General features: G+C 47.6%; 2 protein-coding genes across 4 annotated transcripts in view; one reads left to right on the forward strand and one right to left on the reverse strand.

Moving 5' to 3' along the window:
• The window catches only part of LRBA (LPS responsive beige-like anchor protein), a 1,864,610-nt gene that overhangs the window by 718,459 nt on the left and 1,120,074 nt on the right, over positions 1 to 26,077 (reverse strand). For all 3 annotated transcript variants that reach the window (XM_069242641.1, XM_069242642.1, XM_069242640.1), the window contains exons 39-40: positions 22,957 to 23,103; positions 17,331 to 17,467 (exon numbers count right to left, since the gene is read on the reverse strand). In XM_069242641.1, the coding sequence (XP_069098742.1) occupies positions 17,331 to 17,467; positions 22,957 to 23,103 (284 nt within the window). The remainder of the gene's footprint in view (positions 1 to 17,330; positions 17,468 to 22,956; positions 23,104 to 26,077) is intronic.
• On the forward strand, positions 11,334 to 13,883 carry MAB21L2 (mab-21 like 2). Its single transcript, XM_069242643.1, has one exon. The coding sequence runs from the start codon at positions 11,888 to 11,890 to the stop codon at positions 12,965 to 12,967; it is 1,080 nt and encodes a 359-aa protein (XP_069098744.1). The 5' UTR covers positions 11,334 to 11,887; the 3' UTR covers positions 12,968 to 13,883.

Genomic DNA, 26,077 nt, shown 5'->3' on the forward strand with positions numbered 1-26,077 from the left:
GTTTTGATCTCGCCGATAGATCAATCTCCTACTATAAACTCCGTTGAGCTACTGTCTACTAGCTCTGCAGTTTTTTTTCTTTTTTGGGCTGCATGAGTGAAGAGGCATTTGCACGCCATTTCACAGCGCAACCAGTGCTGTTATAAATTATTACACTCACTGGTCAGAAGCAGCAAATGAAGCTCTGATAAAGTATGATCACTAAGTACCTACATTGCGTCGGAGCTGCGAGCGTGACTGTTCCAAGTATTGGAAGGATGCCCAGCGGATGTATTGCTTAGGACCGAAAAGGGCAACTAAAGGCATTTCTAAACTTGTAAAGCCAGGAACCTGCTAGACTATGAAAAAATGGCATCCTATAGCAGTCTTCAACACATATTCTGTGTGTTCCTACTCCATTACTTTGAGGATTTAGGATTACCTTGGTCTAGTGTATCTCCAACAACTGTTGTCCACAACACCCTAAGAGAAGCAACTGGTCTGGCTGGATGGGGTGGAGGAGGGTCAGCGTTAAAGCAAAGCACTCAGCCACACCAACACAGTTCCTTGTGGGAAACTCATGCTTTGATAAGGCGTGTGTGAATGTTTTACGTTTTTTGGCAACCTTCACAAATGTGTAGGGAAAAAATTGCAACTTGCAAAGTTTTTTGTTTTGTCAAATCCACCTGGTTGCTATAATTTATGTAACAAATGCCCTCACTTAATAGGAACAAAATGTGCTGTATACTACATGCCACACAGAAAACTGCTACCGTTCATCGTCTGCAAAATGCCACTCGACATAAACAAGTCTCCCTTACAGAAAGCGTCCAGAGAAATGTTCTGCATACAATTGCCACTGTTCGCAGAAAGAAAACCTCTGAAAATGCACATTTTTTAAGAAACATTCAGTCTGTATTTTCCAATGGTGTCATTTTAGGTTAGTATGAAAATGAGTTCACAATTCCAGACAGAATGATCTTGCTATACAAAAACAAAAAAGTAAAAAAAATGTAACTTCAATTCTAGTTTGCAAGTGCAAAAAATCGTTGTACTACTTTAGTTTTAAAATAGCTATTATGTATCATGAACAGAGTATCTGCTAGTAACCGGAAGGACTGAATGTGGCTTTATCCTTGTATTTGGTGGCTGCAGAAAGAAATATTATAACACCAAGATGCATTTGTTTTAAGAATCAGCCAGGAACCCCTCCCCAGCCTAAAAGACTACTTTTCGTGATCAAATTGGATCTGCAAAAACTGGGAATGCCTAGGTGAGGGGCTGAACTACCAGGATTAACAGCTATATGTAACTAGGAATTTTTCCTACTTTCAACATGTAGGCATAAGCCCTGCATTCTGTCTGTGCAAAGGTTCTTTTCTGTACCCAGATATGGGTGATAATGGTTCGTCCTTCTTCTCACATCACAGGCCACAAAGCCAATGACCAGCCAGACTCTTGCTTGGTGCGACACATGACACTTACATATGAAATAGCCTCTGCTCTATGGGTCCTCTGACTCCAACCCTCTGAGCCAGAGACCAGGTGGCAGATTATGGATCCAGCTACAGGCAAAGGGGAGGATGCAATTCTATGGAAGACCAAGGTGAAGGTCCTATGGACTACGATGCTGCAGTTGGCCTGTACTCCTTGTATAGGTCATGGTGAAACACAATGGCCGGATCATGCCAGTCTCTCTCTAAAAGCACAGTCAGAAATGATGAGAGCTGAGCTAAAGGCAAGGAGTGAAGTGTAAACGCACAACTCCTATTCTTTCATCTACATTGTAATGAAACACAACCTTAAAATCTTGACTCATTGAAAAAACCATGAGACATACCAAACACAATTAGTGGAACATAATGAACGTTTCCTGAAATTCTGGCTTTATGTGTCAATTTCCAAATATTATAACTTGGAAACAAAATGTCCATGTTTCTACAATGGGGGCACATACAAGTCAAACAAATCTGTCCCTACAGCTTTTTTTAAGAGCATGAGGCCTTTCTGTTCAAAGCAGTTAGATGTAGTACATAGTAACATAATCTCAGTCATGCCTGATGCATAAGAAATTAAGTTCACATGATTACTGACAAACAGAAATCAACATCATAGTCCAAACGGGGTAGAGGAAAGTTCATTAAGAGGTGGCACATGAAAGAAATGTGAATTAATGGATGGGCTGTGGAGTGCTTCAGACTCACTGCAGAACCTTAGCAATAGAAAAGTACGTTTGAGATGCAGGAGGTGGACTACTCCAAGCCATGCAGTTAGGATCGTGAAATCTTGCCTGCAAGTTTTTATTTTGGTTTGCTTTTCAGGTCCCTAATCTAGCCATTCCAAGGCCCCTAACATGGCCTGGGTCTCTAACAATTCTTACTTCCTTTGAGAAATCTACTGGATGCTCAAAGGACGATTTTGTGGATCGAAAACAGTATTTTCAATATACTCCTGACTAGAGACACAAGTGGAATAAACTATTTCTGGGTGCCTTTTACAAGATGTGTGGCCCTGTGTAAAGTAGCTTTCAGCAGAGCAACATCTGGCTTCACCTGACGTCACAAGGTCTGTGCCTCCACCTTGCAGAGCAAGGATTACGGATTCAATAGTTTGGTAGCAAGATGGGAAAGAGAAAGCTTAAACATTAGGAGCCTTACCTGGCGCCAGCCAGCGTGGACTATTTCTGCTGGCATGTGCCTCTGATTCACGGCTGGGAGGCAGGTTCTGATCTGGGGGCCAGAGATGTGGCTGCTGAGTTTGGTGGAGGAGAACTACTGGCAAACTGCAGACAAATGTGACTGAAGTAGGCAAATACATGTGTTTAGCTGCAGAACGCTTTGCTTTAAAGTTCAAATTGGGAAAGGTGAGGGCCAGTGGTCTCTCACAAGCAGTAATCAGAACAAATGCACACCCAACAAACTATATCAATTTATTCTGCCGAAGTAACTACTAAATGAAAACATCAGCTGATGGTGGAATGTTACATGGATATTCAAACGAAATAAAAGGAGAGGCTATACTACTCACAGTGGCTCTCTGTTACTACGCAACAGAAGGCACGTGAAGACACAATCTAGCAGGGCGTGCATGTGTTTAACTTACTGACAGACAGTATTTGCATGCATCCTTCTACAAAATCCTTGGGAACGGCATAATTACAGTCACAGTAGGAGTACACCCAATGGAAATTCTAGAAAATTAGAGCAGTATTCTGATTTTCTGATAAGTGGTCAATTTTCCTTTGGTGTCCAAAAAAGAACATCCATTCCAATAATGACAACCCATCCTCGAGTTCAATTAACCTTTTTGTTCAATCAGCATCAGCACTCTACACAAAGAGTAAAAAAATCAAAAAAACATTTCCAGCAATAAACTGCCACTACTAACTTACTTTTGCAATGAACAGCTAACAAAAAAACACATTCACGTCAGAAAGATACCAAGAGCCACAATCTGAAAATTAAAAAACATAAGACGTATTCTCTAGAGCTAAACAAGTTGTAGTAAAACAGAAAATGTTTTGATGTTTTTTCAAACTAAATTAACCAGACAATAAAATATTGTAGCACAGTTATCAACTTCTTACTTTAAAAAAATACTTTTTCTAAGAACTTGTGAATTACAACTCAATAAAGCCATCAAATGATTTTGGGGATTAAAAAACAAAATATCTTGAACTCTGTTGTTGAGTTCAAGAATTCCGTTGATTGCAGATTGCAACAAAGTGAAGTCTAAAATGTACTTTTACACGTAATATAAAACATTAAAATACTAAAATACGTAGTAAGGTCCAATAAAGAGAGGTCAATGTTTATCTCATCAAAACATACTACAGAGAAGCCAGTGTGTACTCACTCACTCACTATATTAAGACCGTTGTTTCTGCATGTCAAACACTATACTTTAATATCCCAGTCAGCAATCTACAGACAAACTAAAGAAGGTTCCTTTCTCGACAGCTATGAGATGTGCCTCAGCCTCCGGTGAATGGTGAGGAGAACTCCCCAAGACTGACCTGCCGACCACACGGAGACACAGCCTTCATGCTACTAGCTGCACATCTTCCAGACTATAACCAGAACCTTGATCAAGAAGGAAACCTCAGAACCCTTTGAAAAGTCAACATGGGCAGACTGCATGGCACTTAAATAAGTAACAAAGACAATATTTGCACCAACATGACCACCAATATGAAACATTTGTGCGTGAGCTAAATTTTGATGCGATTTTATACAATATGGTTGGAGTTCTTCTACAAACAGCAGTGTTTCGAAACCTACAGTTTACTCACATTATATTATGTACACTCATATTTCCACAGAAACTACATCATTTCTAAAGAAATTACAGATTTCAACAAACAACAAGTACAGAAAACTAGTTCATTAGCCTAATGTCTTTCTTACAAATAAATTAGCAAAATATATTTAAGAATGTAAATCTCATTGAATATTCTAGACAAACTACCCAAGTTAATACGGGCACTATGCTCCAGCTACACCCTATCCATGACAAATAAACATAACAGCAATGCTCTCTGCAATCCGGTATCAGCTGTTAAATGAAAACTACAAAAGAAAGCTGCTGCTAAGGTCAGACTCCAGCAAAACATGCTTCTAAAATGAGAGCAACTCTAAAATAAATGTTTCTTTTCTTTTCAAAAAAGGTTATCAAATACTATGGTAGTGGGCACAGTGCTTAAAAACAAAAATCACAGCCAGTTTATTACTTGCAAGTCATGTGGGTCACACATGCCCTCTCTGGTTTCTAGTGACATTTGTAAAGCCCTGGCCCCCTAGCCTGGAGGCTCATTTGGTCAACAGAAGGCATTATAGGACCCTACGTTTACAAGGCTACTGATAAGGTTTATTCACATACACACTATAAGTGTGAGGATAGATAGATAGACACACGTATGCAGAAAGATATAGATGCGCTCCAGCAAAAATAAAGATGGCCCCATAACGTGTTATTTAGGCAACTGCACTAACAAACGCACATTCACACTTGTATTGCAAATTCTAGTTTATTACCATAGTAGTGTGCAATTTACATGAGAAAAATCACTGTTTACTGCCTCTCATAATTTATTTTATAATTAATAGACATATTGAAAGAACTAATAGAAAAGTGATTTACTTTAGTTCACAAATTCGAAACCTTGCATCCTCATTTTAATTAAATACCTTTTTTATTTTTATATAAAAAGTACACTAAAAAGCCATACTATAACCCATATAAGCAGATGTTTAGAATGTAGTTTGTCATTTACTGGGCCACTGGAATAATGTGGCATGAAAAGACAAAATTATGTGCTAGGGTTGACTAAATTATGCAGTAAAAAAGGCAAATTATACAGCGCAATACTGCACAATTTGAGACAGTATAACTTCATTATTTTGTCATTTTTTCACTTATGTCAACACTGCCTTAACAAACGTTTAACCTCATTAGTACCATTTAACACAAATACAGCAATAACCTATTGAAAGGTGACAGGTCACCCTCTGGAATGGGCCCTTCCACTGCACAGCACCACATGTTGCTGCATTTTTAGTAACTTTTTACACGTTGAGCTAGAAGCAAAAATGTTTTTGCTTAAAACCTGCAAATTATGCAACAGGTTGTTAAGTATGTGGTAAAAGCGCCAAATCCAAAATTATGCAAAAAAACACCACAGAATTGCATAATTCTACATACCCTTGCTATTTATTACCAATGTTGAGCGTGTGGAGGTGCTGCATGGCCCACTTCAGGCATGTGGTAAGGCATGGACCTTTGGCACTATATATGTATGTATGTATGTGTGTATGTGTATATGTGTATATATATATATATATATATATATATATATATATATATATATATATACATATACACACACACACAAACAAAACATACCAGTGAAAATAATCTGTCTCACAGAATGTGTTCCACTTACTTTACAGAAGCAAACAACTCTACTAATAATGATGTCTCTTCACTGCATGAAAACAGCATCGCACAAACCACGAGCCGATTCTCATCCAGTAATGTGCTATTTATTATAAATGCAGAGGGAGGTGAGAGACATCATTCATGACACACTGACAATAAATAGCATGTTACTGTCTGTGCGTCTGCCTGTTTACTAAATATACACACGCATGCACGTGTGTCCACAGACAGGCAAACACACAAAATACAGATGTGTGAGCAGACTGTGTAAACCACTTGCTGTGTGGGAGGGCTATGGTGGATCAAGAGGGCATCTCTAGCGGGGGGCACACAGGGCTCGCGCCCCAGCACTATTTGCCCTTGCCCCCACCACCACAGCTGTTGAATGTTCCAGGAAACGCCAGGGAAATAAAATAGAAAGAGCATCTTTCAAAATACATCAATTTGTCAAAATGCATTTCAATGCAAAGCAGTAGTTTTGCTGAAATGTGTCTTGATCTAGCTATACATATATATAAAATAAAATATAAGGATATACGCATAAAAACTAAGATTTCAATATTTTATGCAAACAAACAGTATGTATACACGCGCGGGTGTGTGTAGGTTGCTCTAGTACTTTTAACTGTGGCCCATTGCCGCACCCTCCCCAACCACCCTTTTTTTGTTTTTAGATCCCCGTCTAGAGACGTCATTGCGCTTAACTGACAAGCAACGCAAGCTGCGAGCCTGTGACATAAATGCTCTAATCCGAGGTGTCCTGCTCGGTCTATCAAAGGCCAGATCCGTACCAAATGGTCACGTATCCAGAAAACATAATTGCGAATACGTTTAATCTAAAAAGAAACCATACACAAAGCTACTGTGAAACTTAAAGAAGTGCGTGCAGTCAGGGCCCGGGTACGGAAGGAATCCTGCGCTGCCGCAAGTAAAATGTAGCAAGTCGCATGCATGTGAAGTGCGATAACCCAAGGCAATATAAAGTTGTCACCTCGCGCTGACATATTAAATCTCATCGGTAGGACACGCGCACTCTTGCAGCGCCGAAGTCTCGCTTTGGTCGGTTTTTTTTTTTTACATTACACTAGTTTTTAGTCCCCACTTTTTCAGGGTGGTGTTGGTGTGGTCTGCACGCTCAGCGCGGATACACACTCGCGGGGTGTCCAGGGCTCGTCGGGGTGCCCATCCCCAGCCAGTCACCGGCTTTACCCCTGAGCCCCATCGCCAGGGCGGCCCGGGCTTGCCTTGCCCTGAATGAGCGCACTGCGCCGGACTCAGCCAGGGCGCACGGCACTGGGGGAGCCCCTGCTCCCCGCGGCGGGGCGGACTTCATCAGGGCGCAGGCGTGCACCGAGGTGCCACCGGGGCCTCCGAGGGGCCGGCTCCGCTCCCGCCGCGCACACAACGTCTTCGGGGCCAGGGACACTGCGCCTTCCAGATACACACTCCCGACCTTCACTTTCAGATATCTTAATTTCAGGAGCCTTCGCCTTGATTGTTTCTCTTCTATGGATTCAGCGGCAATATTTTTTCCCCAACTGATTTTACTTTCAACTACGTGTCCGCCATTTCACTTATTAATTTAAACAACTTATTTCCTACGAAGATTCTTGAAGAGTTTTCATTCCAACTGGCTTTATTTTGGAGACTTTATCCTTTCTGTTTTTATTTCCGCTGATTTTTGTTTGCGAGTCTAATACATTTTCCTTTATTCGAATGACATGGATTCCCAATAGATTTGTTTGGAAATGTTTTATTTCAAATGAATATTATTTCGCATTATGAAGAAAAACCATCAGAGCATAGATATGTAAGGCCGTTTGTATAATATCTGTTTTCAACCGCGAGGTCTGCTTTTGCTGTGAATGCAACACAATACTGAACACGCATCTTTGACTCGTACTGAAAGATCCAAGGCGCGTTATTAAAAGTAGAATATTACCGCTCGCGCAGCGCTTCAGACGCGGCTGCAGCACCTCCGCACGCCGAGTGACAAGCACGCCTTAACCTCTAAAAATAAAATTCATCCGTACCTAATAACAGTTCGTAAAAAAAATAACGTGAGAAAAAATAAAGTTGGTTCTGTACACAGACCAGTATTAAGAAAGTCAGGAGACGCAGAGACTCGAATTTCCGGCCGTATTTCAGGCCGTGCGAGAATATTGGCTAGTGGCGGAGATCTGCCCCTGCGGCGCGGTCTGTAGACGGGCAGGGGGGCATCAGTGCCTAGGCTGCTTTGAGTTCTTTTCAGAATCTCGAATTTAACATGCCAAAAACCGGAGACAGGCAGATGCGGTTTATTTGAGGTGGCTATCAATGTTGTCCCCGCTGCTGAAGGTCACACGGTGCTGCTGGGATCACGGGGCGCACCTCAAAGGCAGGGGTGTCAGTAGCAGGTAACAGACCAGACAGAGAGACTTCACTACCCGGAGCCCACTACGGAGCTGGGGTCGGATGAGAGGAAGGTAAGGTGCAAGTAACCTGTAAGGTACGAGAAAAGCCAGGGCTAAGTACTGCACCCTAAGTACCACTCTTATCATCTAGCACGATGCCTGTCTCAAAGCGCCTAGACGCACTAAGTTAAGCAGCGCGCAGCGCGCCCGAGGAGCACGAATAAAAGCTAATCGGTCAGAGGTCTTTGGCTCCGGCAGATACCACGTTGGTTGGGGTCTCCTATAATCTTCGTCCCTGACCTCTCTAAAAGGCTAAAAACGAAATGCCGTCTTCAAAAACAGGCGCAGCGCCCGCCGCTGTGTGCGCACCAACGGGGCTGCGAGGCCCTCGGAGGACCCGGTGTAGTGGGGCGAGGGGTACAGGTTCTCGCATCAGAATCAAGGTTTTACGCACCGGGTCAGGGTGGTTCGGTGCTCGGGGAAGGACATGGAGGGGACCATTCACGGCTGGGGGGCGTTCTCTTGCTTCAGTAACAGCCCAAAGTGTGGCGCCGACAAGGTGCGCGGAATAAAAAACGTTTTTTTCATATCAATTTTACCTATTTGGCACAGCGCTATCTGTTAGCGCCCGCGATCGCTATAAAAAAACACTTTTTAAATTGTCAAGAGAAGTTCCTTAAACATCTGGAAGAGAGGCAACGTGGAATCCGGAAAGGACGTAAATACACATCTCCTTCAAACTATTTACGTTGCACACATGAACTTATAGTGACCATTGGAAGCACAGGGAGAGAACACTTGTCCAGGAAAGGCAGACTGAAAAGCCGGGTTTCCGTGCGTCCACAGATCCCTCCTCGTGCCACACGGTGAGCACTTGACCTTCTGCGCCCACTCCTTCCTCTCACGCACCAATTACAAGCTGGATGAAGATAACAAGCTCGTTAGAGCGGCAGCTACTGGCAGGTTCATATATATCAAACAGGTCACCGACACTTGTTGGTTACAGCGCTCCACGCTCACGAGAAAAAGTGGCAGAAAGCGCTACGTTAAACACCGTATTCAAATTCTCCGTTTCAAACCTCGAACGGGCACCCGATTCTTCAACCCAAAATAAACAATTTTATAAAACCTAAAATTAAAAAATAAAACCATCTATCCGCGCTCGAAGGCCGAAGGAACGGCGGGGTCCCGTGAAAGCCGAGTCAGTGAAAAACGCGCTACGATTTGCACATTTTAGAACAAACAAAGTGCAGTCTTTTCTTTTCAACGAATGCGCGACAAAAAAAATTGACGGCGAGAAAAAGATAAAAAGGCGAGGCATTAGAATAATTGTATTTATTGTTTGTGATTGTTTGAAATACACTTTTTGTAGAACATTCTATCAAGACGACTGAGAAGAGTTCGAAATCTTGTAAAATTAAGCTGTCGCGAGACACCGCCAGCGGGTGTAGGAATGGTGAAGGGTGGGTCACATGGCATCAGCTTCCGGCCCCCCGAGAGGTCGCTGATGCTTTCGGTCCCGTTTGCCACCCTGGAATCAGGTGTACGAAGGCATGCCATCCTCTCCATATTAACGGCGCAATAGTGCCAAGCTGCACCACACACGCCCACGCTCGGGGGCAGCGCTATCCGAGGGAAGCGCGGGGCAGTGTGCACTAAAACCGGGCTACCGGGATAGACACTGCGTCCTCTCTAAACCGGTGTGTGTGAGAATCCAGTCAGCGGCCAGGAGGGTAGCGAAGCAGCCCAAACCCCTGCGGTGCCAACCCCAGTGACTACTAACCGCGCAGCAACTGTGCCCGCCCGGTGCCCTGCCAGTGACGCACACGGCTCCCCGGGGAAGTGCTACAAACTCGGGCCTGCCCTTCTTCGGTGCTCCATCTCAGAGCAGCCCTTCTGTGCACACTTAAAAAAAAAAAAAAAAAAAGCATGCTGGTGTCCACACTCTTCTAACAGGGTTCCCGCCCCTGTGCCCAGCTGTGGCTTGAGCGGTGCTCTCTTCTCGCTGTCAGAGATGCCTGACCCTGCACTGTGGTGCCTTCCCCACCCTATGCCCTCCTGCCTGCAGTGAGGCTCAGTGCTGCTCGTGCAGGCGCCCTCCAACCCGTCGGTTGCGTCCTGCCCTTGTGCCTAGCAGTCGGTAACATGGCTCCGACGCTGTTTCCGTGCAGGTGCGACCCTATCTAGTGACAGTGGGTCCTATGGGCCCAGCTGTAGTATTAAGGCTCAGATGCTGGTGGTCTGCAAGCCCGCCATCCAGTCAGGAGTGAAGCAGATGTTGTGTGTTGACATGATGTGCCATCTACCCTTTTCTGTGGTTTCATGTGCCATACTGCAAGGCGAGCGGAACAGGCGCGGTGTGTGCCCTCCCGCACCCACCGTCGGTGGCTTCTGCCCGTAGCTCTGCTGTGAGTGGTGTGGGTCACAAGCTGCATGTTTGTGCGTGCCGGTGTACCCACTGCCTGTCAGAGGCGCCTGCCTCGCTGGCCTTTGGCCGGGAGTGTTGCTCACACGCGGTTTGTGTGCGCGTGTGTAGTTCCCCTCCGCAGTAGCCCTCTCACCCAGAGGGAGGAGCTTGGGGGGTTCAGGGGTGGTCTGCGTGCAGGTGTCCCCCCCGTCAGTGGTTCTCTGTCCTTGTGAACTGCTGTGGGGTTCATGGTTCTAGTGGCCCTCTCTCCTTGTTAGTAGTGCCTGCTGCCTGTGCCCTCATTACCCCGGATAGCAGTGCTAGTCCCTGTCCAGAGGTGTTGCCCACATGAGGTCTGCGTGCAAGTGTCCCGTCTCCTAGCAGCAGAGCCGCCTCTCCTCCCTTGCAGTAGTTGTCTGTCCCTGTTCCCAGCGCCAGGCGCTGTTTGTTTGTGTGCCGGTGCACGCTGCTTCCCCCTCCTCCATACCCGGCTCCCCTCGGACCCCATTGGCCGCCGCAATGACAGCTCAGGATGCGATTGTAAGAGGCGGAGCGCCGCCCCCAGCCCGGGCCTTGGGACCATTCATAAACTAGGCGAGAGGAGAATCCAGGCCGAGACTGAGAGGGAGGCACAAGCATATGAGGAGGAGAGGCAGCCAGAGAGGAGGAGAGCGCGAGCGGAGGGGCAGGGCGACCACCGCCAGAACATCCGCCAGCCGACAGAGAGGGGGCAGCCCCTGGAAGTAGCAGCAGCCGAGCACACACAAGTGTCAGAGCATCTCCCGGAAGAGCCCGGCCAGAGCAACCTACACTACTGAGGGCAACTGCGCGCGCCAGAGCACCATCACAAAGTGGCACAGGGGCACCTGGCGCAGCCACTGCCCTTCTTCTGGGCACAGAAGACAGACGAGCAGGACACGTGCGTGCCCGCCCAGCAAAGCCACCACAATGACCCCCGGGCACTCGGCCTGAAGCAACTTTCTGCACTTTGCGACGGAGCAGCAGCAGGCACGTGAAGCTGCCCCCGGCGCCCGGGTGTCCTGGCACACCCCGGCCCAGCGGCCCAGGCCGCGCCTTGGATCCCTCGGCGTACTGCGAGCCCGCGGCGGCGGCGGCCTACAGCGGGGCCAGCCCGGCCGAGCCCCCGTCCCTGGGCCCGCACTGCCCTAACATGATCGCCGCGCAGGCCAAGCTGGTCTACCAGCTCAACAAGTACTACAACGAGCGCTGCCAGGCGCGCAAGGCGGCCATCGCCAAGACGGTGCGCGAGGTGTGCAAGGTGGTCTCGGACGTGCTGAAGGAGGTGGAGGTGCAGGAGCCGCGCTTCATCAGCTCCCTGAGCGAGATCGACGCGCGCTACGAGGGCCTGGACGTCGTCTCCCCCACCGAGTTCGAGGTGGTGCTCTACCTCAACCAGATGGGCGTCTTCAACTTCGTGGACGACGGCTCGCTGCCCGGCTGCGCGGTGCTGAAGCTGAGCGACGGGCGCAAGCGCAGCATGTCCCTCTGGGTGGAGTTCATCACGGCCTCGGGCTACCTCTCGGCGCGCAAGATCCGCTCCCGCTTCCAGACGCTGGTGGCGCAGGCCGTGGACAAGTGCAGCTACCGCGACGTGGTGAAGATGGTGGCCGACACCAGCGAGGTGCGCCTGCGGATCCGCGAGCGCTTCGTGGTGCAGATCACGCCGGCCTTCAAGTGCACGGGCATCTGGCCGCGCAGCGCCGCGCAGTGGCCGCTGCCGCACATCCCCTGGCCCGGGCCCAACCGCGTGGCCGAGGTGAAGGCCGAGGGCTTCAACCTGCTCTCCAAGGAGTGCTGCTCGCTGGCCGGCAAGCAGAGCTCGGCCGAGAGCGACGCCTGGGTGCTGCAGTTCAGCGAGGCCGAGGACCGGCTGCTGCTGGGCGGCTGCCGCAACAAGTGCCTGTCCGTGCTCAAGACGCTGCGCGACCGGCACCTGGAGCTGCCCGGGCAGCCGCTGCACGGCTACCACATGAAGACGCTGCTGCTCTACGAGTGCGAGAAGCACCCGCGCGAGTCCGACTGGGACGAGGCCTGCCTGGGCGACCGGCTGAACGGCATCCTGCTGCAGCTCATCTCCTGCCTGCAGTGCCGCCGCTGCCCGCACTACTTCCTGCCCAACCTCGACCTCTTCCAGGGCCGGCCGCACTCGGCCCTCGAGAGCGCGGCCAAGCAGACCTGGCGGCTGGCCCGGGAGATCCTGACCAACCCCAAGAGCCTGGACAAGCTCTAGCGGGCGAGGGGCGCCCCGAGGACGCAGCGCGGACTGACTGGGGGAGCCGGGGCTCTCCTCACAGACTAGGCCCCGGCCCTCCTCACAGACGCAGAACACGGCGGAGCATTGGGGACGCTGGCCCTCCTCAATGAAATAAACTGCAGTGTGCCACGGACCCTCCTCACAGACAGTGAAATGCAGTGCACCAAGGGCCCTCCACCCTCTTCACAGACATAGTGAAATGCAGTGCACCAAGGGCACTCCACCCTCTTCACAGACATAGTGAAATGCAGTGCACCAAGGGCCCGCCACCCTCTTCACAGACATAGTGAAATGCAGTGCACCAAGGGCCCGCCACCCTCTTCACAGACATAGTGAAATGCAGTGCACCAAGGGCCTTTCTGACGAACAGTAATCTGCAGTGTGCCAGGGGCCCTCCATCCTCCTCATAGATACCTTGAAATGCGATGTACCACGGGGCCTGCTCACAAACATTAAACTGCAGCGTGCAAAATCCACACACTCCTGGCTCACTCCGTATGCAGAGACCCCGGCACCCTCGTGACGCACACAGCCTGCAGTGTCCGCTCACACCATGCTGGTACCGCAGTGTGCCAGCTCCACGCACCCTTTGACACCGACCACTCCTCGTAAGACTCGGGTAAGATGCACTGTTCAAACACCAAATGCACTACTTAATGTGCAACCCTCACTGCACCCACCGCTTTCCTTTCGAGTGTAGAGTTCACCACCGCTCGCCAAGGTGTGCTGGGGACCTTCAAACCAGAGCTGAAAGGGTATTATGGCCCACCAGCCCTAGAGGTTACCACAATGCCATGTTAACTACACACCGACTTGAGGCTGTCCCATACCCCCACCCACGCACTGCCATGCCATCCCCACAGCCACGTACGAGGTCCTACGCCTACCCACCCACCCTAAAAACCACGAGAAAAAAGCAGGTGTGACAGCCATCCAGGAGTGACATTAGAACCCACACACCCGTTGGCACAACCTTAACCCCACACTTCCACCCAGAGGCTTCACAGACCAGTCTGTAAGCACCTACATTTTACAACTTAAGTAATTTCATAAACTGTGCCTTCCTCACAACACCCAGCATGTGGGGCTCCCCCATTACCTATCAGGACACCAAACCTCCCTCCTAATACAAATTAAATGCACTCGACATCGCTGTCCTGACAAGATGCGGCGCAGAAGGCCTTGTCCAGAAGCACTAATTTATTGAGCTGAATTATAACCTGTACCCTCCGCAGTCACCTCTGCAAGAGAATACTACACACCAACATAGGACTGTCGCCACTGTTTACAACACAGAGCCCCCACGAGGAATAAAGGCAGCAGACCCTTCAGCAAAGCCCCCCACCCCGCTCAAACCAATACCGTTTGTTTAGCAACGGGTCCTCCCGTAACACGTCTCTGTACTGTAACACACCCAGAGACAGACAGACAGACACACACACACGGAGGCCGGTCTTGAGCACCAAACGTAAGAGTGAAAGTGAAAGCACGCTGCAGGCAGCCCTGGGACCATCGCTGACCAGAACCAACTAACTCACTGCTGAGCCTGGAGGCCTTCAAGGGCGGAGAGGCACACACTCTACTGCACAGCATCCGACAAGACTGTATTTGTAGCAGCAGTTTACTTACAAAATGTGTATGGTGCTGTTCCAAAAAGAAATATCATTACAAACCTCTTCCGAATACTCGCCTGCAAAAAAAAGACTTTGTTTGGACTTCAGCGGCGGGAACACGGGCTATGCCTTTCTACCGAACAAAAAAAGAAGCATTTTTTTTGTACTTAAGAACCTTTAAAGAAAAGTGAGGCAGGGCGGGACAAGTTGGGACTTTCGTTGCACAGAAGGAGAGATAATCCTCTTTTCTTCCAAACAATGTGAATTTAAAAAAAACTCACAAAGAAGCAATCGGACTTTTCAAGGAAAGAAAATTAAAAGGTACACTTCCAAATAAGTCTAGTGCTCTTCTTTCCTTTTTGTTGCCTGAATGTTTGTCACTAAGTGAAAAAATAATTATTTAACTATATGTACAAATTCTCTTTAAAACAGTTTACTGATGTTAAATGTATTTCAGTGCCAACGTCACATTATGTGCGCCAAAACTGAGTTGTTGAAAACAGTAATAAAATATTACGATTACCATAACTCGACTTTTTGTTAAGCGCTTGAATTAACTGACGAAAAACAGAAATGAAATACAAATATAACGAAATACTAAACTAGATGTGCACATCGATCTTTAATTGAGTGTACCAGCTCCGTTCCTTTTTTTAAATCACTTAATGCTCATATCAAATACATGCGGGGCTTTATTTATTAAGCGAAAGATGGGGGCGGGTGGTTGCCTTATTTTTAACAGAAGGAGCATTTGTTTGAAAATACTGTAATCGTTACCATAATTTCATAATTAGAACACGGTAATGAAAGGGAAGGCAATTTACTGACTGTGTTGTAAACTTAAATACATTTCTTGAAAGTACACTGTAATGAAAGAAATTATACATTTCTAATAACTTGTTTTCCCGTTATATTTTTTAAATGCAGAGGAAACTACATAGAAGGCAAGAATAAGTTACTCTCAAAGAAACATATTTCCCGATGGGTGCGAAGGGCCAGGAGCAATGTTATAAAAGATATGCAGGGAGATTTTTATAGGCGCACATGCAGGCGAATGATATGAATGCAAGAAGTGCGCACGTCTCCATTTGACACCTATAAATACTTCCAGAAGTGAGCGGTTAATAGTTTGCCAGAAGAGAATTGTTATATTATTCCATGGGGAGGCTCGGTTTAGCTCCGTCAATTAAATGTAATCACAAAAATGAACAGCGTTCTTAAATACCACGAAAACTAACATATGACGAATTTCTCCACAACAGTTTGGAAAATACAGAAATCTAGAAGCGGCGCGAGTGTTTTCCATAACTCATCATTCGCTCACCTATCTCTACAAATATAATTCCTTTCTTTGCTCAAGTGTTTCCTGCTCCCCGGCCATTCTAGGCACCGTCAGAGCTTTCTAACAACTGCCTTCCCAAGTCCTCTTTCTTGGAGGTTTCACGTGAAGCGCCTCCTGCTCTGCGACGGCTGACGTTCCGTGACTTCTGAAAACATTTGCAACATTTTGCACAGACCCTCGCCGCCCCTTCCCCCGTACCGCAGTGTCGTGCAGTGCGGGAAGCCAGCACTCCGCGGCACACAGTACTGCGCCCTGCCCGTGCACCTGGCGGGACTGGGCCCCTCAGTCGCCCCGACTCCGGCTGAGGCGGCGTCTCGCGCTACCGTTCGCTAGTTAAGGCTGCAGGGAGCGCGATGTTATCTGCGCGGACGGCACGTGCTGTCAGTGCCGGGGAGGGCAGCCGAGCTGAACACACTCGCCCTCAGCTCGGGTGCATCCGCGGGTCACATGAGAAGCGAAGATGGGTGTGTGAGAGCGTGTACAAGGCCCTGGGACCCTCCGTGGCGCGGTTCATTTGTGCCTTTTATAATCCTGTACTTTGGCGCAATTTGGGATTTCGCCAACGCTTTTTACCAATAATGTAAACCTCTGACTCAAGTATGTGCAATCCGAGGCCAGCATTTATTTACAAAGGCTGCTGCTGCAATGCTTATGGCCCCACATAAAACTGCCACAAATATTGTGTGCATCACTGCTGGGCACACTTATTTCATATGGAAAAGAATATCAGTTTCAGTGATGCATTACGTTCTAAAAATCACCTAATAATCTACACCTTGGCGAAGGCCCTGGGGCATTTATATAAAAAAAAAATTGCAGGAGTAATTTGCTATTGATATTTCTGTAGGCAGGATGAATTTGAGAAAAAAAATACCTTCAATGCTTATACATTGCCACCACACAAGTGCGGTCATTTACAATGCTGAATAGTTTGGTAGAAATATTCCACACCTAACTTTCAAAGTGAGGCATAACGGTAAATGGCCGCCGCTGCTGCAGTTCAATGAACGCCTTTATTGGAACCACCAGCATACAACGTACTGAACAATGTTAGAAAGTGTACTCTAATTACACAACAGGCGCCTATTGCCTAAGCTCCCCACAATACCCCCAGTGCCTGCATATAAGGTGCTTCATTTACAACAACTCGTGCACGGAAGTCGCGCCATTATTTAAATAGCAACATATGAAACATGTAGGTGTATAAAACGTGTAAATAGTGTTACGCGTGTCACAAGTAAGTCTACATTACAACACTCTGTGATAAAACAGACACCTAAGCAGCAGTTGTGCAGCCTGCTCTGTCACGCTAGCGCGCCAGGGGCCTTGTGTTGTACACTCACAGCGCACGAGTGCTCCGCGTGCCCTGTGCCACGGATCTTACCTTCGGATCCATCTTCCTGAAGCCGGGGTCGTCTTCGTCCACCTCGAAGTAGAGCTCGGAAGAGGTGATGGACAGGGTGCCCTTCACGACCACCGAGGGCGCCACCAGCTGAGCGGACGAGCTCAGGCTCACCGGACCTGCGAGAGAGGAGGAGAAGGCCTCAGACGGGTACACGGGAGGTGGGTGGCAAGGTGCACCCGGGCAGCCCTACTGCTAGGTATATGATATCCGCACACTCACAAGCCTAGCTAGCAAGTAACTGATTAGTGTGCATTGCTCAGTGAGAAAGTAGGCCTGCAAATGGTTAGTACGCAAAAACATCTACTGCCAGCATGTCTGTTGTGCATAAACACAGCCTTACAAAAATGTTTTGCACCAAAAGCCACGTGCAACCAAGCCCTTGTCTCCAAATGTACAAGTAACTTACCCAGTGTTACAAAGTCTGGTACGTTGCCTGCCTGCGTTTTTTAAAACTTAAAACTGGCCAATAATTGTGTATGACCATATATATGCATGAGACATCTTTCGGCAGTAGATGTTCTTTGAATCTGTTAGTCTTTGTTATTTTCAGTCTAAATATTTCATGTGAAACCCTGTCGGTCTGGACACAAGCACGCATTTAAATAACATCATGCAGGCAGGTAGGTCACTCACAGGCCTCGGGCAACTTCATACTGGAGGCATTTACGCACTACACGTTAGCCTGGCGCACTGTACAGGCATGAGTGTGATCTGTAATCGGAGTGTCTCTTGAAAACAAGGCTCAAAAACACCTTATGCCAAATTATCTACGATTCATCAACATATCCCTGTAAAAATGTCTACGTTTGCCACATCCCCATGGAGCACTTGTCTCATATTTGTGATTAACTGGAGATAAATCAGTAAATGGAGGCGTCCTGCAATATTTGCGAATTGAGGGACTCAAGTGATGTTTTCATAATATCGCAGATATTTTGCCAACAGATGTTTCTGAATCCATGTTCACAGAAGCCTGTATTTTGTTCAGTGTTGGTTTTCGCGGGCGCACCATTATTGCACCAATATCAATGCCTATTTCTCTCTAGAACAGTGGTTCCCAACCTTTTGATTTCTGTGGACCCCCACTTTAACATTAATGGAACCCAGGGACCCCCACTGAATCATCATGGGAATCCGGGGACCCCCGCCTGAGTCATTACTGGAAGCTGGGGACCTAATTTGTCAATATTTGTTAATATTTTTTAATTTTCTAGGCTCTCGCGGACCCCCTAAAAAGGCTTTGCGGACCCCCAGGGGTCCCCGGACCACAGGTTGGGAACCACTGCTCTAGACAGCACTGTGTCTGCTGCTCTAGGGAAGAGATGGGCCTAGTAACCAAGGCACGGCCAGCCTCAGGCTGGGACATTAATGCCGTGCACACTATATTAACAAGGAGGGCCGGCGAACAACCACACATAGGCACTCACTGAAAACTATCTCACGCTAAAATACCTCAATACCTCTACAAACATGTCCAAATGCACCGAACATGTCAATCAAGTGCTTGCTCCCCAAGTCTATACGCAGGACCGCAGAAGCCCTGGTATTTGGACCCAGCTTGTAGTGGGTGGGGAGTGGATGTGGCTGGATTTAGGCCTGCGTGGATCCGCTTCTTAGAATAGGCGACTGGACCCAGGCAGGTTTAAGAATTTACAAAAGGACAGAATGCTTGTATGGCGACTCGTACGTAAATGCTTTTGAATATGCATAATTTCAGTGTTTTGCAGACAGTGATCCTGCAATGTGTGAGCCCACAGCTCTGAGCACACGTACGCAGTGCACACCGCATATAATCTCACAGAACACGAGTGAATACTTCCCCAAACAAGATGGTTGGTCTGTGCTGGGGCGAAGCATATACCCGCAACCACGACAGCCATGTACGTCGCACGTGCACACTGCACGCCTTGCGCAAATTCACACGGCAACCATGCATCTTTTTCGGGTGAAACAAGCAGGTCTGTTCCGACAAGAGGGCGTCTGTAACCTGGAGACCGCTAACTAAGGGCCGGCCACAGGGACACCTTCATGCTGAACACACTCTTAACACGACCCCGAAGGGCTCAGTCCCTCCCTCCCACCCCCTCGGGGCAGTGTTTGGTTTCAGCTGGAGCTGCTCTTTTCGGACTTTAAAGCCCTTTACAGACAAGACGCTGGAACAGACAGATATGAGGTCAAATATGTTGCGGGTAGCGTCAGGCCCCACTCCAGTTAGGGCCGCCGCAGCACCCCTAGCCCCCACCACACACACCCCAAAACCTGGGGTGCGCGACTAATCCACCCGCCCCGAGGCGCACAGAAACAGTAAATGGGGTTAAGAATGCGGAGGATTTCCGCACCCCACAGGTAAGGGTGCGGGGTCAGCTCGGATTGGCTCTGCAGTTTGCGCAGGGCCAGTGTTTGGTTTCAGCTGAAGCCCCTTCTCCTTGGAGCGGATTGCGACGGGCGCCCTCTGCTGCCATAGTGCGACCTCACACTGGCCGCATTTACCAGTTAGTGCCAAAGCTTTCAAGGGCACCCACTCACTGGCCTCTAAACACGCGCAAACAACACCCCCCGCAGGCCGGGGACAGGCACACAAAGCCATGACAGGTCCGGATCCATGCAGTGTCTGCGCATTAGGCGCACGCGTCAGGCAATCGATGGGGAAAACGAGGGCCAAAAACACTGCAAACGGATTGTGCTGAGCATCGATCGGAGGGGCGCGGGTCTTTAATGCGCTATCAATCTTCATGGGTGCCAGGGGGCAAGCCTAGCGCGGCTCCGGAGCCCTGCTCTCCCTGAGCTCATCACCACACGCGCTCCAAGGGGCCCTCTCCCTTGCCTGCGGGCATTAGCGAGTAATCCGGAGGAGAAATAACATTTTTTTTCAATCAGACTCCGACATTCAATTACAAGGGGCCGGCAGCTGCGTGGGCCCAGGGTCCCCCTGACAATTCACACTCCATTCCCAGTCGCATCACTTTATTAGCGAGGATTACGTGTTAATCCCATCGCCTTTGTCGAGATTATATAATTAAGGCTCCTCTCACCTCCACGGATGCACGGAGGCGCTGCAGCGGAAGCACGCCACGCTATGTGCGGGGTGGAGGGGTCAGGCACCTGGAAACCTCCCAATTTCAAATGCATGAGCTGGGAGATCATCTTTGCAAAGACACCCTTGCAATCGATTCTACCCCGATTGGTATTACACGCAGGACGCCTCTGTCATTTCAAAGCACACGAGACATCGTGGAAGGGTGAAAGGCGGGCAGAAAACACGAAAGTTCCTGAAAACAGAGGGCTCAGACCTTTCATCCACTTCCTTCTTCCAGGAAGTGTGCACCAAATGAGTGGCCCAACATAGACAGGGCACACAAGCAAGGAGATGGCCAGAAAAGCATAACATTTTCCACGAAGAACCATATCCCGAATGGTACTGCGAGTAAGGTAAGCCCAGCACACTTTCACTTGCTTTCACATGGGAATTCCGAAAACAATGTGGCCAAAATGATGCATTTTACGGATGAATTCTCAAATAATTCGCCCATTGTTCCTTTCTTCCTGTAAACCCCCACCCATTCATTCATTCATTCAGCTCTCAAGGCACTGGTTAGATCTATTTTTAGATACGATCTAAAAGCGTTATTTTGTGGTTGCACTTCCCTTTTATGTTATTAGTAACTTGCTCTGTATCATGTAAATGTTGTAATCAACTGCATCACGATTAATAAAATGCAAAAATGTCTTCATCTAACCCGCCCACCCATCCATTTATCCAGCTCTCGTCTTTCTCTGCCCATTCTGCCATCCTTGTGTCTATCCATCCTCTTCTTCCCGCTATCCTTAGTTACTTTTCTCCATTACTCCATCCATACTTCGCGCCTTCGATGGAGCCATCCTTCTCAGCATTCCTCGTTCCATCCATCCATCTTGCCATATTCTCCATCCTTCTATTTTAATTGTTTGTCAATTCATCCTGGTCTCCACCCATCATGTTTTTTTTTTTATCTATTCCCGCGTTCTTCCTTCCATGTCTTCCCCCACATCTGCATCCTGCTCTCTATGCATCACCCGCCCTTCTGCCCATCCACGGCTTCCCTAGTCTTTCATAGTATGCCCTCATGGCTTGCCCCACTTCAAAAAATCCATCATGCTGTTCTCTGGAAGTGGTTCCTACCAGCTTCTGTTTGCAGATGAGACTCGAAAGAGAGAGGAGAGGCAGATGACATCGAAGTGGTTGCATATTTTCCCGTTGGTTGGGTCTAAATAGGGTATATCGGGATGGATTATGTCCTTGTTTATCAAGGCAATACTGAGGTCCATGTTAGTGCTTAATTACTCTCCATGTGGGTGATTCGTTTGAGTTGGTGGATGCAGGTGGGGCCCACCAGTACTCGTTTTTGGGAACTAGCACTTATTTTTCTCCCACAAATTTTGATCCAGAGAAACAGCGAGAAAAACGCAAAAAGGGTAAAGAAGGAGAAATAGAAGGTCGAAAACAGTGACAACAAGACAGCAGAGACGAAAAGGAAACTGCAAGAGTGCGATAAAGAGGCCGAGCGCGGGAATCTGAGGAAAGCGCTTGCCCGGTACTTATCTGTAGTTATTTATTTATTAAGCAGTGTTTGGGTGTGAGCGTGCATGTCAAGACGGGTGTCTGCAGCGCGTGCGTGTTACTGTTTGCATGAAGTGCCTGCCAGCACCTTGTGTCCACCTGTCAGTCTGCATCGGGCACGGCTTGTCCCTCATCGCATTAGCAGCCCCTCAGCTTGGTCAGTAAAGGGGGGGGGGGGGGGGGGGGGGGGGGGGGGGGGGGGGGTTCTGGGGAGCTTCAGAAGAATCAAGCTGGCATGACATGGTAAAATACATTATCTGGGAAACAGGACATGAGAGGGGCTTAAGTGAGAGCAGTGCAGATTGTTAGTGGGATTTACAACAAAATATTTTGTAATACATTCCAACATTTTTAAGAACGTCAAAACAGAGAGAAGAGGGTGTGTGTGTTTTAAAGTCTGTCTCTGCATGTCAAATTGCTTGGTGAAACCCGACACACCTCCCCGTCCCCGACAGAAGGCTCCCGTACCGATCTATTTACTAGTTAACTTAATACATTTATGGGGGGGGGTGTAAAACGCCATTACTCCCTCCCCCCTCCCCCCCGAAACTACGCCCATGCGCATAAGACCGCCTTTGTGCCCCCGCTTCTGCCAGTCTCTGACAAGTGCCACTTCTTTGTTAATGCGTATATATACTGTGTGCGCGCGCCCCTGTTTAGGTGAATCTGCCAACTCTGGTTTCCGCACGTGCCCGCGTGCTACACGCGAGACTCCGAGCGCGCGCTTCTGTGCCTGTGTGAATCTGCGTCTCAATCTGTTTGCCTCACATTTCTATTCTATTGTCCGTATATGAATGCGTGGCTTCGTATATCTGTGTGAAAGCGGTCGCGTAGTGTTCGATATTTTTTGTTCCCACAATCAGAATATTGGTTTTGAATTCAGAAACATCACAATCTGGGGCACTCGCACGATTACCCAGATCCGGCCCCACATTCGAGGTGGACAGAAACGGTTTCATTAATGTAATTGTGGGCCAGAAGCACTCATCAGTGGCTGGCTGTAGTTACCAGTGACATTCTCCAGGTCCTTCTCTTCCAGGGAGGACAGGGTGTCGTCGTCTCCCTCCAGCAGGGCCTCGCTGTCCGAGTTCTGGTGTGCCAGCGCCTGGCTCTTGATGGACTGCTTCCCTTTAACCAGGACATCTTCATCGGGAGCTGCAATCGGAGAAAGGACACTCCAGTCAGTCATCCAACCTATCAGGCTCATACTGGGCAATACAGTGAAGGTTGAAAGCTATGTGTAGGTAAAGCCTGGCGTGTTATGAAATATGCGGGATGGAAAGGGCACCCCAGGTGTAGCACTTAAACAGACTGTCACAAACAACAAGAGTGTTGGAATTAAGGTCTCGATAGATACAAAAAAAGATTCTATGAGGACACCAGGGTTACATTTTTATATGCATGAGTGAATTAAAAAGTACAATTGCGATCCTTAACTTACCAGAGGAGTCTGTACTATCAGCCTGCCCCTCTCCCATAGTTCTCTGAGTTTCTACAAGAACTCTGGTAATCCAGCCTTCGGCGAGCCAGAAGAGACCAAAAGCAATACATACATCAGGATCCCATTTTCAGGCATGGGCCAGGGTTAGAATGGAGATCAGCACCAAAACCTCAAGTGGGACAGACTTGCTCCGGTGCAGCCCCAGGTGCCATCCACGGAGGATGGAACTCTGGGCCCTCCAGCGTAGCTCTCCTGAAGGGCAGCGCAGCTAGCAAAGCCCCTGGGTGGTTAAGTTGCGGATCCACGGTGGGTTTTATAACAGAGAAACTGTGGATACAGCAAAGAGAGGGTAGCCAACAATGACTGGTCTCTCCTGAGCCAAGTGGCCTCTCAAAATAAACTATGAGAGTACTCCACCCAAGGGGCTACGGACCGGTTGTTTCCTCAGATAATTACTCGATGGAGAGGAAGGGTCTTTCCTGTTGCTGAGCATTAAGAGAGGGAAAGAAGAGCTGAGTAGCTGTTCACTTATGGGCCTAGAGCTTTAAGCAAGATATTTCTTTTACCCTTAAATCCCTGCCTGCAGTCTTTGCTCATCCATCTCTTGTTTAACAGCCTGCACATTCTTTACATCACCTAACCTTCTCACCCAGGTTACACCAAGGCTGCTTGGTATTTACCAACCTTTCCATCTGACTCGGGCCACGGTATAACATTTCTCAGCTCCCAGGAATCCACTTGTACTCTAAGAAGTCTAAACAATTTGGGTATGAATGTCCTCTACGGTAGGGATGAGTTAACTGGGCCTCACAGTGACTATACATATAGCTTTTGCTTCTTTAATTGGACAAGTCTCCAAGGGTTAGTGAATAAAGGTACTTGCTAATAATATTTGGTGTATGATGTTTATTCGTGAACAAGTGAACTCTAACAAGTCTAAACAATTTGGGTAGGAATGTCCTCTATGGTGAGGATAAACTAATTGGGCCTCACTTACAGTGACCATATATAGCTTTTGCTTCTTAGCTTGGGCAACTCTCCCAAGGTTAGTGAGTAAAGGTTAATAGTACTTGATGTACGATGTTTTTCTGCTGAACAAGTGGCGTTTATAGTGTTTAAAATGATCTGCATTGCTCCCAGAAATGTTTCAGGTGCTACACAAGATCTAGATTCCACAGTGTGGTGCTCATCAACTCACCCCACATACATCAAACAGTTTGCGGATCACTGCACAGACAACCCTGAAGGCCCTTACTGCTCCTTCTATTCCTTCTATTCCTTTATACTCCAGCCTCCCCTACCAAGCTGGGTCGGTCACCACTCAGCAAGGATCGCAAGAGGCAACACCTGGAAGCTCATCTCCTTCCTCTCTAGCACCCAACATCCTGCTACATCTTGTACTTACCCAAACACATTTATTGATGTAAAAATAGGAAAATATAGTTAAAGATTGAGATAATTAAGAACTTTAACAGATATCGTAAAAAAACACTGGCATAGCAATTTTCAACAAGCAGGATTCTTAAATCCCTCAAGGTTAATGAAGACAGTAAAGGACATTCGGGCTCTACTGACACAACCTATCAACATTTTGGGATTTAGATAAACCTGTCTATGCCCAGAGTACTCCACACAGCCGGATCTTGTGCCAGCAGAATAACATCAAATAGCCTACATTCTATTCGAATTATAATCTAAAATAATTCTGAGAAAAAAATCTGTGTACACAGTGAAGTGGATCTGATTGAGGAAGTCACCATGGCAGCGCTCCTCCTGCACTTTGAATCTCGCCCTACTGAAACAATTAGTTTTCAGTGTCTTGGGGAAGATAACTCCACATGAAGGTCAAGCGACATGTGTTGCTCATCACAGAAAAAAAAAAAAAAAGAAGAGTGAAATAGAGCCAATCAAAACCAACTCATGCTTTTTAAATGAATATACGGCTCACAACCGTATGAATTACCAAATGAGTAATTTAGGATAACTTTCAATCAAGAGGAGCACGGTCGAGGCAGTTTGTTACCTAACTATAACTAGGTGAAGAGGGGTTTGCACTAGGTGATGAGAGCTTGGAACTGTGTGGGTAGTGAATTATGTGGTCTCAGAGCGTACTACAGAGGGTTAGATAACATTAGTTTTGTATATGTATAAGTGAGTTGTGTGGTAAGGGTTTGGGCTGTATAACTAGGTAAAATGGGATTGGACGGTCTTTGATGAACATATATAAGTTTGGGTCTGTAATTTATGACTATGTGAAATTGATTTGGCTGTAATGGGAAATAGGTCGAATGAGGACAGACCTTTCACAGTAGCATAATCAGTCTTGCTCTTCTTCCAACAGTAAGGGTTAAGCATGTAGAGGAGATATTTCCAAGTATTCTACCCATTAACTTTATTTTATTTCACACCCACACCACACACTACTATACCAGCCTACTAAGGTGAAGGTTATCAGGACCCCCCTTAGATGGTAGAGGTTGTAAGGACCAACCAGCAGTATCAAAGATAAGACTGCACATGTTCCCAGCTGACATGGATGCTGAGTACTTCGCCTGACGTGGAAGAGTTAGCCTTCAAAGCCTCCTTGACCTGCTGGGCTAGATTAGTCGAGCAGCCCAGGCCTAGGTCAGAATTAGTGGTGTTTAATTTAAGACTAGATACAGTATAACAAAATAGGTTACCATACAC

Source organism: Pleurodeles waltl, chromosome 1_2, assembly GCF_031143425.1.
Source record: "Pleurodeles waltl isolate 20211129_DDA chromosome 1_2, aPleWal1.hap1.20221129, whole genome shotgun sequence".
In the NCBI taxonomy this organism is placed as follows: domain Eukaryota; kingdom Metazoa; phylum Chordata; class Amphibia; order Caudata; family Salamandridae; genus Pleurodeles; species Pleurodeles waltl.

What these genes read in the sequence shown, in the direction of transcription:
- MAB21L2 (XM_069242643.1), top strand. Translation starts at nt 11,888, where the DNA reads ATGATCGCCGCGCAGGCCAAGCTGGTCTACCAGCTCAACAAGTACTAC.